The sequence below is a fragment of the Poecile atricapillus genome, chromosome 13 (genome assembly GCF_030490865.1).
Source record: "Poecile atricapillus isolate bPoeAtr1 chromosome 13, bPoeAtr1.hap1, whole genome shotgun sequence".
Taxonomy (NCBI): Eukaryota; Metazoa; Chordata; class Aves; order Passeriformes; family Paridae; genus Poecile; species Poecile atricapillus.
Window position 1 is genome coordinate 155,249 of NC_081261.1, and position 14,086 is coordinate 169,334.

General features: G+C 44.7%; 1 protein-coding gene across 1 annotated transcript; it reads left to right on the forward strand.

The window, feature by feature from the left end:
- Window positions 1-1,092: 1,092 nt before the first annotated feature.
- Window positions 1,093-13,082, forward strand: GFRA3 (GDNF family receptor alpha 3). The gene is made up of 8 exons (XM_058848623.1): window positions 1,093-1,150; window positions 4,529-4,804; window positions 5,500-5,592; window positions 6,015-6,360; window positions 6,434-6,543; window positions 7,702-7,836; window positions 8,803-8,933; window positions 9,232-13,082. Exons 1-8 carry the CDS (start codon window positions 1,108-1,110, stop codon window positions 9,364-9,366), a joined length of 1,269 nt encoding a protein of 422 aa, XP_058704606.1. The 5' UTR covers window positions 1,093-1,107; the 3' UTR covers window positions 9,367-13,082.
- The last annotated feature ends 1,004 nt before the right edge of the window (window positions 13,083-14,086 follow it).

A 14,086-nucleotide genomic window follows, 5' to 3' on the forward strand; every position in this document is an offset into this window, starting at 1 on the left:
AAGGTACAGTTAAGTAACTCATCACCTACAGGTCAAACCCACTCTTCACTGGCTGTGGCAGTCATAGATGTAGAGATGAAATGTCTAGCATAGCACTGGAACTACTATTTGCTTTAATATGGTGATCTACAGTAATCTTCATGGAGAAAAATTCTCTTGCAGCAGCTCCCTCCAGTAAGCAGAACTAATCTTTCTTAAAAACTCAAGAAGAGGAGGGCACCACTGAATTCAGTTGTGAATATTAATGTATTTGCACAGTTATTACCCTTTGGTAAGTTGGGGTTTTGGAGCAATCAGGGGTCTACTTATGCAGACAACTGGCTTAAAAACTGTTTTCATATACTAATTAATATTTTCATATATTAATGTTTGACATGCATGTGTTGGACTCTAACTTTTTTGCACTGGTTAATTTGATCTTAGGATGCAAATTAAAACGAAGCATACATTCAAAAGAAGAACAGCTGCCTAAATGCCATGTGGCCTCAGAAATGGCATCTTTTGTGTGGGTGCAGACAAGCAGCTCAATCCAGACAGAACCAGCAACAGGTACGAAACTGAAATAACAGCCTTCACAACAAAGACAAAAGGAAGAAGCCACAAGCTCAGTCATCCCTTCCACAGACCCAAGAATCACTTGGGGAATCTACTCAAAAGCCAGTCAGCCTCTGTATCCTCCAAGAACACTCCCTCCAGGGTGAAGGAGACTCTCCTAAGTTGGAGACTTACTGTCCTTTACCCCCGAGGGTGCGCAATCACAGCTTTCAGTACTGAGGTGTGCTACGAATCAATAAACAAACGCCTTGCGCAGCTCCTTCCAAAACGCCCCTTTTGAAGCGTCCCTGCACTGCCCAGCCCCGGGCCCAGCAGCTCCCCGGTCGCCCCAGGGACTGCGGCCGCTGGATGACCCCCGCCAGCCGCCCCCTCTCGCAGCAGCCCGAAGGCAGCCGGACCCGCCGCGGGCGGCTCCCGGACCCGCCGGCTGGGTCGGGCCGGAGGCGGCTCCGCCCGCACCTCGACGGGGCGGGCCGGGCTGGGCAGCGGCGGGCGGGGCAGCGCGCAGCACGGGAGCCGCAGCCCCGGTGCTCGGAGCCACCGACCGCCAGCATGGGGCTGGCGCTGCTCCTGGCGCTGCTTCTCTCCCGAGCCGGTAACAGCGCCCGCGGCGCGGGGCGGGCTGGGCAGCGCGGCGCGACACGACCCCGTCCCTTTCCCGGCGGGCAGACCGCGGCATCGCCCGCACCCCGGTCCCGCCGCGGGGCGGCCGCGGCTTGCAGGGCCGGCGCCGGGTCGCGGTCGCTGGGGTTGAGCCCTGCTCCCCCCGGAGCCCGGCGGACGCGGAGCGCGTCCCGAGCGCGGCGCTGCCAGCCGCTGCCCGGCTCTCCCGGCCGCCGGCTCCAGCTGTCCCGGGCACAGGCGGCGGGTAGGAATTCGCGATTTAAACAGGGAAAGGCGGCTGCTGCTTTGGCCCGAACGGGGAACCTCCGGTGTGGTTGTGGCCAAACTGGAGAGATGCTCTGGGGAGGGGACCGTCTACCCTGGAGGGGAGTCGAGAGGAGATGCCGGGAGCCGATCCCTGGGCACAACACGGGGATTCATTCGCCTGAGCCGATCCTGCCTGTGCCGCGCTCTCGCTGGCTTCGCCCAGAGCAGTTTTTGATACCTATCCCCCTGCGTTCGCCCTCTGGAATGCTTAAGGCCCATAGTTTTCCGAGACTAGGCTCGGTTTGCCAAGACGAATCCAAGGAACTCTTGCAGAGATGCAGCTGATTGTTCTACTCTGCCTCGTACTACTGCCGAATCACAAGAGCTGAGGACTAAAATTATTCCTTTTTCCAGTCTTCAGGGCTGATGTGACTAGGAATAAGGAAATTAGAAACTGCTCTGAATCATTGCTGGTTTCTGTCTTGGGGTGCTTTGCACTCAGAAAAAGCTGCAGCTTTTTGACTGCTAAAAGACGGGCTGCTCCACTTAGACCACAGTAGCAACTGGAAGCCCCACGATTGCAAAAGATTTCCCATAATTTGCCATGTCCAAATGCCAATGCTTTTCTGGTAACTGTGTTTAATAAAGGAAGGGCTTCCCTTCTTGTAACTATTGTCTCTTTAAATAGCGTGGTGCACCAGGGACAACAAGATAGACATCTATATGACAGGAAATTGGAAAGGGGAGAATAAAGGTGTATTGTATTACCTATCCATTTTTTTCTAAGACATAAATAATCATAATGTGTTAATTGGTTATTACTTTTTTTGTAAACTACAGATGGGATTCCCATATACATACATCTTTAAGATGTTCTGCAACCTAAACCTATGTCTAAACCACAGATCTAAAAAAGAATTAGCTTTCTCATTCTTTCATGTTGTTACAGGACTACTAAGTCAAGATTTAAAAAAAAATGAAATAACTTGCCCAACTTCGGGGCTTGCAACAATGCACAGCTAGTAAATGATGTTATAGAGGAGGACTATTTTAAAGTTGAGGTTTAGAGCAGCTTCACCTGAACCCACTTTGCTGCATACAAAGCATTCCTGATGAGAGGAGTTTGAAAAGTCATCAAGTCTCTATGTAAGAGCCAGGTGAACTACAGAGTACAGTAAGTTGCTAGAAGAACAAAGAAAGTTGTACAAATGAGACAGAGGTACCTAGATAATATTACTGGGCTGTAGGAAAAGTAGAAACTTCAAGAAGCAGGCTGGCATGGAATTATGCATTCTACTGCTTACAGCAAATAAACTGATAAAGCTAGCAAAAATGAAGTGAGAGAACAAATTACAGGGGGAAGATGGTAGGCTGGGAAATATGAGTACCAAGATTTCCCCCTAATTTATAGTGATGGCAGATTGAAATAGTACTACTGCACCTGCTGAAGAAGAGAATGATAGGAAAGACGATGTACCCAAAGAACACTAAGGTAGATGTAAGGCTCAGCACAGTAATTTCCTAAAGCCAGGCAAGGAATATTGACCTGAAGGGAAGAAACATACCAGGCTATATATAAATCTTATTAGGAAACTGTCTTGTTTCAAGACTTCGTTGTACTTGTACTGTAAACATAGGTTCATATACAGCAGAAATGAAGAAAGATTACAGACTGAATTCACCTACCCATGACAACATAATCATAAAATTATAGAAAGACTTGGACAGGAAGGGACCTTAAAGATCATCTTGACCTAAGCCCTCTGCCATGGACAGGGACACCCTCCACTAGACCAGGCTGCCCCAAGTCCCATCCAACCTGGCCTTGGGCACTTCCAGGGATGTGGCAGCCATAGCTGCTCTGGGCAACCTGTGCCAGGCCCTTATCACCCTCTGAGTAAAGAACTTCTTCCTAACAGCTAATCTGAATCTTGCCGTTTTATTTTAAAACTGTTCCCCCTTGTCCTATCACTGTCTGCCTGTATAACAAGTTGCTCTCTCTCCCTTTTTGTAAGTCCCCTTTAAGTACTGGAAGGGGGCCCAGTGGAGGTCTCCCTGGAACCTTGTCCAGGCTGAATAACACCAGCTCTCTCAACCTGTCTCAGAGCGGGAGGTGCTTCAGCCCTCGGAGCCTCCTCTGGACCCATGCTAACAGGTTAATGCCCGTCCTGTGCTGAGGGCCCCAGGGCTGGATGCAGCACTGCAGGTGGGGGTCTCATGAGAGCAGAACCTACTCCCTTGATCTGCTGGCCATGATGATTTTGACACAGCTCAGGACATACTTTTTGGGCTGCAAGTGCACATGACCAGCTCACCTCTGAGAACCCCCAAGGCCTTTTTTGGAGGGCTGATCTCAATTGGTTCATCTCCCAATCTGGACTTGGGTCTGGGATTGGCCTGACCCAGGTGCAGCACCTGTACTTGGACTTGTTGAACTTCATGAGGTTCTTATGGGCCAAGCCTTCATCTGCATTTTTGGCAGGGATTTTAGGGACTGAGTTCTACGTCCTTTAATTGACTGCATATCAAGCCCTTCTGTATGAAGCCACTGACATCCTTTGTTAAGGATTCATTTTATTATGCAAAGAATACACATTCTTAAGTCTTCAGGCTCATTCAAGTGGTTTTATACCCTATAAATGGTTTTCTCAGTACATCTCCTAATGACCAGCATCTACTTTAGTAACTGCAGCAGCACTGACTCACAGTACACAATATGGTGTTACTATGTACTTAGTGCACTGTGGTTTTCGGTGCCCAGACAGAAGAGCTTCTTCAAAGCAGGCCTCAGCACCCCAGGGTTTCACAGGGATTTACTAGTCCCTGAAATACAGAGCAATCCCTGATCCTGGCCAAGCTGAACAAAATTATTTTGGAGCCTTTTATTTAATCTTTTGTTCCCTCTTTCATTTATACTCATCCTTTTTTTTTCTAAATGGAAACAGCTCTTGCTCCTTAACTACTCCACGTGAAAGATCCCAACAAGTTCTGTTTCTTGCAAGGGGTCCTTGTTGAAGACAGCATCCCTGCAGAACAATGACAAGGTGCTTGTGTGGCATTCATCATGAGTGGGGTCCTAACAGTCTTTTCTCTAATTGATCAGGAGACCTCATGACTCTGCCCAGCAGTGACTGTGTCATGGCAGAGCAGCTGTGCCTCTCGGACTCCACCTGCAATGCTACATACAGGACTCTGGAAAACTGTGCCTTGGCCAAGACTCGCCTCCTTTCACTGGATCACGACAGCAGGGTCAGATGTCTGAATGCAGAGCTTGACCTTGGGAACAGCTCTTTGCTGCACTGCAAGTGTCACCGGCGCATGAAGAGACAGGAGCACTGCTTACGCATTTTCTGGACTGTTCACTCCAGCATGACAGATGGTGAGATGAAGTAATAAAAATTTACAAGTTACTAGTAAGGCTTACCTCCACCCTCTAGCTGAAAACAACCATGAAAGTCCACTTCCCAGCACTGTAGGGAGCCATATCTTCTAGTAGAGAGAATTCATTACTGCTCTGTTTGATTAGCAGAGAAAACTAATCTGGTATGGGACCAGTCCTTCAAATACACCAGCAACCCCAAGAGACAAAGACAGCTACACTGAGATAGTTAGATTTAGTGCTGTGAAAAATGCCTTAAAATGATCCTGTCTGTCCATCACTGAAAATGCATGCAATTATTATGCAATTATGCAATTATTGCCATGGCATCCCTAAGTGTTCTGCTGCTTTCTTTTGTGGGATGCTTCTACTTGACCTCCCACTAGAGCCTGCCTATGCTGCTCAGCTCCTCACACTTACTGAAGCTGAAAAATCCAAATGACAACACAGACCAGTTTCAAGCTGGACAAAATGTAATGAGGGTTTTACACAGTAATAGCTTCTCGTTTCCAAAAGAACTATTCTTGGCATTTGGCTTTGAGTGAAACAGAGCATTTCTGAGCTCCAGCCTGAGGAAAGAACCAGACATAAATAAGAAAAATATCCATTTAAGAACAAACAAACAAATAAATAAAGCTGGTCACAGAGCATTTCTCCCATCTCCCACTGCATTAAGTATCTTGTATCTTGCCTAGGTTATTTCAATTTGGAGACCTCTCCCTATGAGAATCCAGCAAATGAAGAACACTGGAAGACAGATTATAATAAACTGGCAGCTCTGGTATCAGGTAAGAATTGTAATGGTTACATGATATAATGCTGCCCTCTCTTATCTTTTCTCGGGTTGAAGATTATTAAGAACAATTTGGGATAATGGCCCCTTTAATCAGAGGAATGCCTGCTCTGGCTACTTGCCTAAATTTTTCACTCCTACCAAGTGTAAATATAGCCACAGACACAGGCCTGTGAAACCAGTAATAACCCATGATCCATTTTCTGAAACAAGCACCCTACTATGAACCAATAAAAAAAATACTCTTTTGTAACTAGTGTAATTACAGTGTCATACTGCAGGCACATGGAAGGACCGGTTTTTGTTCTTTTTGATTTTTTGAATCTGACCATCAAGAAAGAAGTGTTCCTGCTTCCATACAGAATCTCTTCTGGAAACTTGCTTCATGGTTTTTGTGGGTTGTTTTTGGCTTTATAGGTTCACAGTTAGCAGGAGATGCAACAAATCCATGTCTGAGAGCAACACATGTCTGTAATCTGAGCAAGAAGTGTTTTCGGCTGCGCACAGACTATGCCTCCATCTGCACCAAGGGAGCAGGAAGTGAGGATGTGTGTGACCGGCGCAAGTGCCACAGAGGGCTAAGGAATTTCTTTGAGAAAGTCCCTGAGGATTTCACCAAAAGGATTCTGTTCTGTCCATGTCAAGATGAATTTTGTGGAGAAAGACGTCGTAAAACTATTGTTCCTGATTGTTCCTTCCAGTATAACACTAAACCAAATTGCCTCTGGCTTCTGGACTCCTGCTTAGAAGACCATATCTGCAAGTAGGTGAGGTAGCAGAGGATATTATCCAAGAGAGCAGCATCAACACTGATGGTCTCATTTTCCTTCCTACAGATCCCGACTAGCTGACTTCCAACAAAATTGTCAACCTGTAGACATGTCTCCAGAAGGCTGCTCTGTGCACAACCATGCTGCATGCCTGCAGGCTTACATGGGCATGATTGGTAAGTGATGTCCCCAGGAACATACAGAGTGGATGCTTTCAGGCCACAAACTTGAAGGCACTCTTTGATGCTGTGAAGGACCATCCTGGTCTCCTGCAGGAGGTAGTGCTCAGTATACCAGTGAATATGCCTTACTAATTGATGCTAGTGCTCTCCTTTGCCTCGGAGGTAAATGCAGTCCAACGAGAACTCTTCCATGGCTTTTTTTGCTGTACTTTGCCCCATCCTTGCCTGAGATTTCTGGAATCCTCTTTGCATCATCAGCTAGTGCAAAGCGCTCTAAGTGCCTCATCAACAGCACTCTGTGGGTTTGTGTGAACTTTCATTGTCATTCCTAATGCTGGAGTTACATGCCATCGTCAGTGATTAAACACAGCATTCCATCATTGCCTGACTTTTAGACTCCTGATGACTTGGTAGTTTTGTGTGCACTATGTTCTCACAGCCAGAACATAGGACTACCAGCTGTTAGAAGGAAGGTCATCTTTGGTTTTAGTTATTTTCTATCTACCAACCTACTAAAATGTTTTCAGAGTGGCTCAAAAGAGGATGTAAAGAGTAGAAGTACCTCAGAAGCTGTAAATCTAGACTATACCTTCCATTTTTCCAGGTGGCTCTGCTGGTTTTTTGCTACATGAACACTACCTGACTAACACTACAGGTGTGCAGCATTTGTTTGTCAAAAGGCACCTGGCTACGCAGTGTTGCCAGCTACACAAGAAGCAAGATTACCTTTTGCTGCCAGATATCAGTACCACAGCTGAGTCCACACAAGTCCTCAACATTATAAAATAAAAATCCTTCACAATTTAATGCTTGCACCATTAAATTGCATTCCCCCCATCAGTTTGCACTGAGCTCTGCAGATACAGTTCTCACCATTGCTTCTGCTGTGTACACATCACAATTTAATGCTTGCACCAGCTTCAGTTCTCAATACATCTCACAGAGTGCCTGAGTCAGGGGTAGCAATCTCAACACTTTCTCACAGCTCAGCAGACTTCAGGTAGGTTCATCAAGCCTGGGCAACCTAGCTGACACTCCTGGCCTCGCCTGGGTAACATGCTTATCGCAGTAGAAGGCTTCTGCCTCCAGGGCAGTATTTCCTTTAGTACAACATGATTCATAATGCTTCTTTCATCTGGGGGTTTGGGACAGGCACACCCATGACACCCAACTATGTCAGTAACTCCAGTGTGGCGGTCTCCTTGTGGTGTACATGTGAGAACAGCGGCAACCAGAAGGAGAAGTGTGACCAGATACTCAGCATGTTTGAGAGCAACAAATGCCTTGGTAAGCATCAGTCACATCACAGGGAAACATCTCAGCAGAGAGCAATTTAAATCCTGCGGTTTCAAGATCCTGTGTTGCAGTGCTCGTGTGTATAGTTCTATCTTCTTCTGCAATGTCTCTGTGATCTCCTCTGCAACCTATGGGACCAGCCAGGATTTGCTCTAAGTACTGTTTCTGTATCTTTTGGCAACATCTCTGTTCATCTCAAACACCCTTGAAGCTATTTCCAAACATCATTCAAATGAAGGGCACTGCAAAAACATCACCAAGGCAAGGTCAGACATGCTGTATCCATAGGTTGCTGAGTAACCACATCTGTGGACCAGGATTATGGGGTCAGGATTCCCCCCCTCATCCTCTGTATCTGTACTCATCCCCGGCCCTCAGTCAAGATAAGTAGCTCCTGATGCAGCCTGTTGCTAGATTCAGTATAGCAGTTGCAAAAACCCTGTTACACGCAGCTGTGTAATCCTAACTCTGTATTTCTTTTATCCCCCTAGCATTTTAGCAACATACCTTAATGAGATTTAAATATTTTATGTTTGTAAAAGCTTTAACAGGATATAAAAGAAAACAGCATAATTACATAAGTAATTAATATTTAAACCTACCTCCTGCAGTATATAAAAGCCTTACACCCATCACTATAGACACATTTACAATTTAATAATCTCATCTGAGATACTACAAACCTGCCCTTTACAAAATGCAGACTTGGGAAAATCACAGAGGAACCCAAAAGTCTTCAAGTACAGTTCAAACTGTTTTTGCAGTCTGCTCAATCTCACAAATAAACCCACAAACTGACAGGCCATTTATGAAACAGAGAATAAGTATTTTCAAAATTAAGGCCACACAGCCTCTGAGTGCCTTTCCTAAAATAGCTTCCCTAGACTTCTCTTCACTAGACTCCAAGGTGTGCACAAGAAAAGCACTGTAAGACTCTTACTTTACTTCTGTTTGCAGAAAGTACCATTTGGTCTCAAATGCACCTGAAGCAGACAGCTCTAGAAAGACAGGAAGGCTCACTTTATTCATCTTCCCTAAGCTTCCAAGGAGACAGTGCCAGCACATCTCTCTCCTCAGCAATGTCCCAGGTACGCAATGCTTTGTTGCCTTCACAAAGCAGTGGGTCAAGTAGCCTAGAGACAGTAGTTGAAAAACCTTGGATCTGGAAATATGTGACTTTTGATATCAAACCAATGGATGCCACGTGCATGCAGAACACTGGACCGTAAGTTACTCCTTCCACAGATAAGCAGAAATAGAAGGCTTTATGTCTGGTCACAGGAGTTTCAACAGTCACGCATTAGTGCTCAGAACTAGAGGTTCTGCAGCCAGAAGTTTGAGCAAAATGTGTCTAACTTGGATTCATCCCTCCTTTTTATTTCCTAGGTGGCTGAAGGGAAGACACAGCAAGACAGCTCCAAACAGAGCAGTATGCCTATGGCCTCCTCTGTCTATTCTGGAACTGCTACTTCCTGGCCTTCTCTGGCTCTGTTCCTGCCCCTGTTGCTGAGCCCACATTAATGTGGCATAAATGGAATATTTTCTTCCAATATTATTAATATTATTCCATATCCAGGCATGTCCCAGTACAGATTTACCTTTGGGAAACAGAAGGCTTTCAGACAAGAAGAATGGCCTTAACCCAGAAGGGCAGTCACTGGAAACCTCCCACATATTTGCACCCTGCTTTCCCCCTGTCAGTTTGCACTGAGCTCTGCAGGTACGGTTCTGCTTCTGCTGTGCGCAAATTTTGAGTAACAGGCTGATGTTCCAACTTAATAGGTTCAATCAAAGGTCTGGTTTCTTTCAGATCTTGTGCAGGGTTTGGTTTCTGACTCTAGGGATGACCTGACAATGTCTCCAACCACCCCACCATCTAGAGCTCCTCCTCAGGCAATCATTGCATGGTTTGGGTTTGAAGGGACCTTAGAAAATCATTTAGCTCCAACATCCCATGCGTGGGCAGGGACCACCTTCCACTAGACCAGGTTGCTGCAAACCCCGTTCAACCTGGCCTTGAACACTTGAAGGAATGGGGCAAGCACAGCTTCTCTGGACAATCTATGCCAGTGCCTCACCACCCTCACAGGGAGTAATTTTTTCCTAATATTCAGTCTAAACATACTGTCTTTCAGTTTAAAACCATTACTCCATATCCTGTCCCTAGAGGTCCTGGTAAAAAGTCTCTCTCTGTGCTTATCATCCTCCCCCCTGATGTATTGAAAAGCCACAACAAGGTCTCCACAGAGCCTTCTCTTCTCCAGGCCAAACTGCATCAACGGTGTCAGCCTTTCTTCATAGGAGAGGAGTTGCAGCCCTCTCCTAATTTTCATGGCCTCACCTGAACGTGCTTGAACAGGACCATGTCTGTCATGTACTGGGCACCCCAGAGTTGAATGCTGAACTCTGGGTGCAGAGGTGGGGTGGGGTAGAGGGGAAGAATCATCTCTCAGCCTGCTGGCCATGCTTCTTTTTATGTAGCCCAGGCTGCAGGATGGCTTTCTGGACTGCAAGTGCAGTTTACTGACTCATGTCTAGTTTTCCATCTATATCTTCCATGTATCCAAGTCCTTTCCTGCAGGGCTGCTCTCAATCCATTCACTCCCCCACTCTGTACTGATATTGGGAGTTGTCCCAAACCAGGTGTGGCACCTTGCACTTGGACTTGTTGCACTTAATGAGTTTTGTTGGTGTCCACTTCTCAAGCCTATGAAGGCATAGAGTAGACCATATCATCCTAAAGACCAGAAGCCTGTGCTTCAGGGTGGGTTGCAAGTAATGCCCAATAAAAATATATGTGAAGTCCCTGAGAAACACCATCTCTGGATTACTTTCAGTTCCCTTTTCAAATCCCTTCTTTTAAATATATGAAAAATACCTGTCCAGATCAAGAGCACTACACTGGAGTTTATGCTCTGTTCTGTTTTGTCCCTTCAACATATACATAATCCATTATCACAGCTAGCAACACACTTGGGCTTTGTTGTCCAAGATGAATGGTGCTCAACTTCAGTAGATTTAGGCTTATCTAGCAAAAGATGATCTTGCTGGCTTCAGGACAAATGTTCTCTGTAGAGAGTGCATTTGGCTCATTGAAGGTGCATTGACCACAAAACCCTGGGACATTCAGTTGCAAAAATCTCCTTCTACCTGTCCACATATTCAAGTTACCATTGTCCCCTTCCAGCCACCTGCCCCGTCTTCCTCCTCTGCCAAGCACTATTTCATTACCTGTTTATTCTGAATGTAAATGTGTGTGCTGTGTAATTGCTGTTAGTTTGTACTGCATTTGTCAGTTAAAATGTAGTGTTAAGTGAATATTGACTCCTGAGCATAGGTTAACAGTCTAAAATCAATTGTGTGCAAGAGTTGCCTCATCAGCCAGCCTGCATTTTCAAATAGTCAGAAACTCAGCTCAAAACAGCTCCTCCACGCACACATGTAGTTCCCATTGCTCATCCTGAGAGGCAGCAGATCTGAACAATACTATACACATCCAAACAAGATTACAAGCCTGAACAGAGGCAGAATAGCCGAGTATTTATTTTTATCCTGTGTTTTATCTACTGCCTGGGAAGCAGCGGCTAGGTAGTATGCTGTGGTTCCCAGTCACTCTCAGACACCTTATTACAGACATCATCGTGTGTATCAAAGTAATTGTCCTTCTTCAGTGGTAATATTTACATTTCCAATTCCAGACCTCTGTTTATTTCCTATGCAGGTAGAGCAAAGAAATCATGCATGCAGCAGCATCATCTCCTTGTCACACAGAGAAGCAATGTATTATTTACATGCAGTAGGAACAAATATGTCTTAATAAACAGGACTACTAATACTGGTATTTCTTATTGCCTATGGAAATATGGCTATTTGGAGCAAGAGACAGCACTGTTTCCACATGTTTGCTACCATTAGTTAATAAAAACAGAGCCCATGTAACCCTAATATAGTATCTACATTAGCCTATCCTCCTCCATAGATGGGACTTAGAAATGTGTCAAAAATCTTGACTGTAATGTAATAGCATCTATCATCTCTGGAAGTTAATGGAGAGTGACAGGGAAGAAGAAAGTGTTCTTCTTCCCACTATTTCACACAACAGAGGGAATATTTGTGAGAATAATGGACTAGATTTCTGAGTGATCTGTACCGCGCCCACTGGTACACAATGTACTGCATTGATCTTCTGCTCATCTGCATTGTGATCTTTCCTCTTTCCCAAATTTAGCACTGTAAGACAGATTGATCTAGAAAAAGGGATTAACATTTTCTTGTTCATGTTTAGGGCACTAAATCCCTACTAAGAAGGTTATTGATTGCAATTGCAGTCTTCTGTTGTATCCTGAATTGTACAGGAAAATTCTTGACACTTGGACAAATTGTGCTCTAGACTGAAATTGAAGCAAAACATGTCAATTTGTTTGGTCTTTTCCCAAGTTCTCTGTGTCTCTTTTTCATGCACCTTTATATACACAGTTGCCTCTCAGCTTGTTCATCAATACCTACAAGCAAAATTCACTTCTAACTACACCTTTATTCACAGGTACTCACACTGTTGTATGTACAAACACATTTTCACTTAGACTTTTCTAACATCTGATCTCCAAATATCACAGTTTTTCAACTACATAGCATATATGCATGCACAACTTAACGGCTACTGGAAATGTCACGCCAGTGTCACTATCAATTCAGTTCTGTTAGCACCACCAATGTTCCAAGACTGGCACATTTCCTAAACCCATTCAGAACAGCTTACTAACCATATGACAGGGCAATTAACAAGTGCCCCTCAGCTTATTTTCCTGGAAAGTGGAAAACAACATCCTGTGAGCACCTGTGGTCTCACAAAAGATAATCCACATAACACAAAAAATTATCCAATAAAAATTCTCATCCAGTCTTAACAATGAGCATTCAGCAAGCATTTACAAGGAGGGAACCTTCTAATTATTGTAATGTAGATTATTTTTTAAAGAGTAAAATAATGTGAGGTCTGACTAATAAAATTAATCTTGCAACTCTAGAAGTCGCCTGCCTTCCTTTGCATTTCATACAAGCTACACTCCTTGTCTCCACTGCTGAGGTCATTATGGAACAGAAATGTAAAGAACAGAATTTAGAATCTCTTACAAAGCAATCTTGACAACTTTTACAGATATCACTCATGGTCAGGTACTTCAGATGTGGCTTCTAGAACTCTGAGAGAGCCTTAGATCTTTTAATATGATCTAATGTAGCATTTACAAAGGGCATTCATATAGTCCTCCAGCTGTGAGCTTAGCCACCTGTTAGATAAGTGGTTCCTTGTGACATGTGGGAGAAGCAATATACATTTCTTGCCTGAGGTCATAAGCAAGATGATGCCAGAGATAAACCTTGATTTTGCAAGTCCAAAATTAGTGTCCTTGCCTCATTCAAATCATTCCCACTGCCTCCAATAAATGCCTATGTTTTAATAAGAATCAAGTGGCTGCAGTTTTTCCTTTTAGAAGGGGGAACAATATGTTATTGCAGATGATGAAAAGCTAAAGCGCAGATGATGAAAAGCTAAAGCACAGTTGGCTTCAAACAGTGATTCCTGGCTACAGATCCCTGGTACACCTCTCAAAATCAGCTGACAACAAAACAGAACTTTCAGTTGATTGGAAAGGGTTACAGGTTCGGCATCTATAAAGAATGAAAGTATCTTTTTCAATACATCCTAAAAATCATGTCACTCTATTTGCCAAAATGGTAGACAACTTTCCACAGGAATAAAAAGGAGAATTGTCAAAGTAATCTTTGAGGTGTCCATGAACCAGACAAAGCTTTTGGGGACAACAGTGAAGAAAGGAAGCCAATCAGCTCTGCTGAGCTCCACAGGATCGTTCAGCACTGCTGTGGAATCACAACCCACAGCTATTCCACAGCTGCTTCCCCCAGTGAAACAGATCCTGGTAAATACAATCAGAGGCTAATCACTTCTACCCCAGGGACTTTGTGGCTGAACCTTTTTTCATTTGAGGCAGAGTCAGTTGAGGCTGAGCTTGGTTAGTCTCTAATGGAAGCTCTTCTGATAGGTGATTAGCTCTCCTCCAGGAAGTGACTTGATGTTTGGGTTTCTTGCAAACCCCAGGGTTAGCAGAGGTCAGGGGATGCTGCACTTTCTCCAAGTGCCTCCATGAAAATAGCCCCACATACTTTCCATTTACAGCTGATCACCTCCATTATCCCCAAGCTAGGAGGAGATGATCAGCAA

Excerpts from the sequence above, each read along its gene's own strand:
- GFRA3 (XM_058848623.1), top strand. The coding sequence starts at position 1,108 with ATGGGGCTGGCGCTGCTCCTGGCGCTGCTTCTCTCCCGAGCCG. Across the intron at positions 6,361-6,433 it reads TTAGAAGACCATATCTGCAA|ATCCCGACTAGCTGACTTCC; the intron begins GTAGGTGAGGTA and ends TCCTTCCTACAG. Across the intron at positions 7,837-8,802 it reads TGAGAGCAACAAATGCCTTG|AAAGTACCATTTGGTCTCAA; the intron begins GTAAGCATCAGT and ends TTCTGTTTGCAG.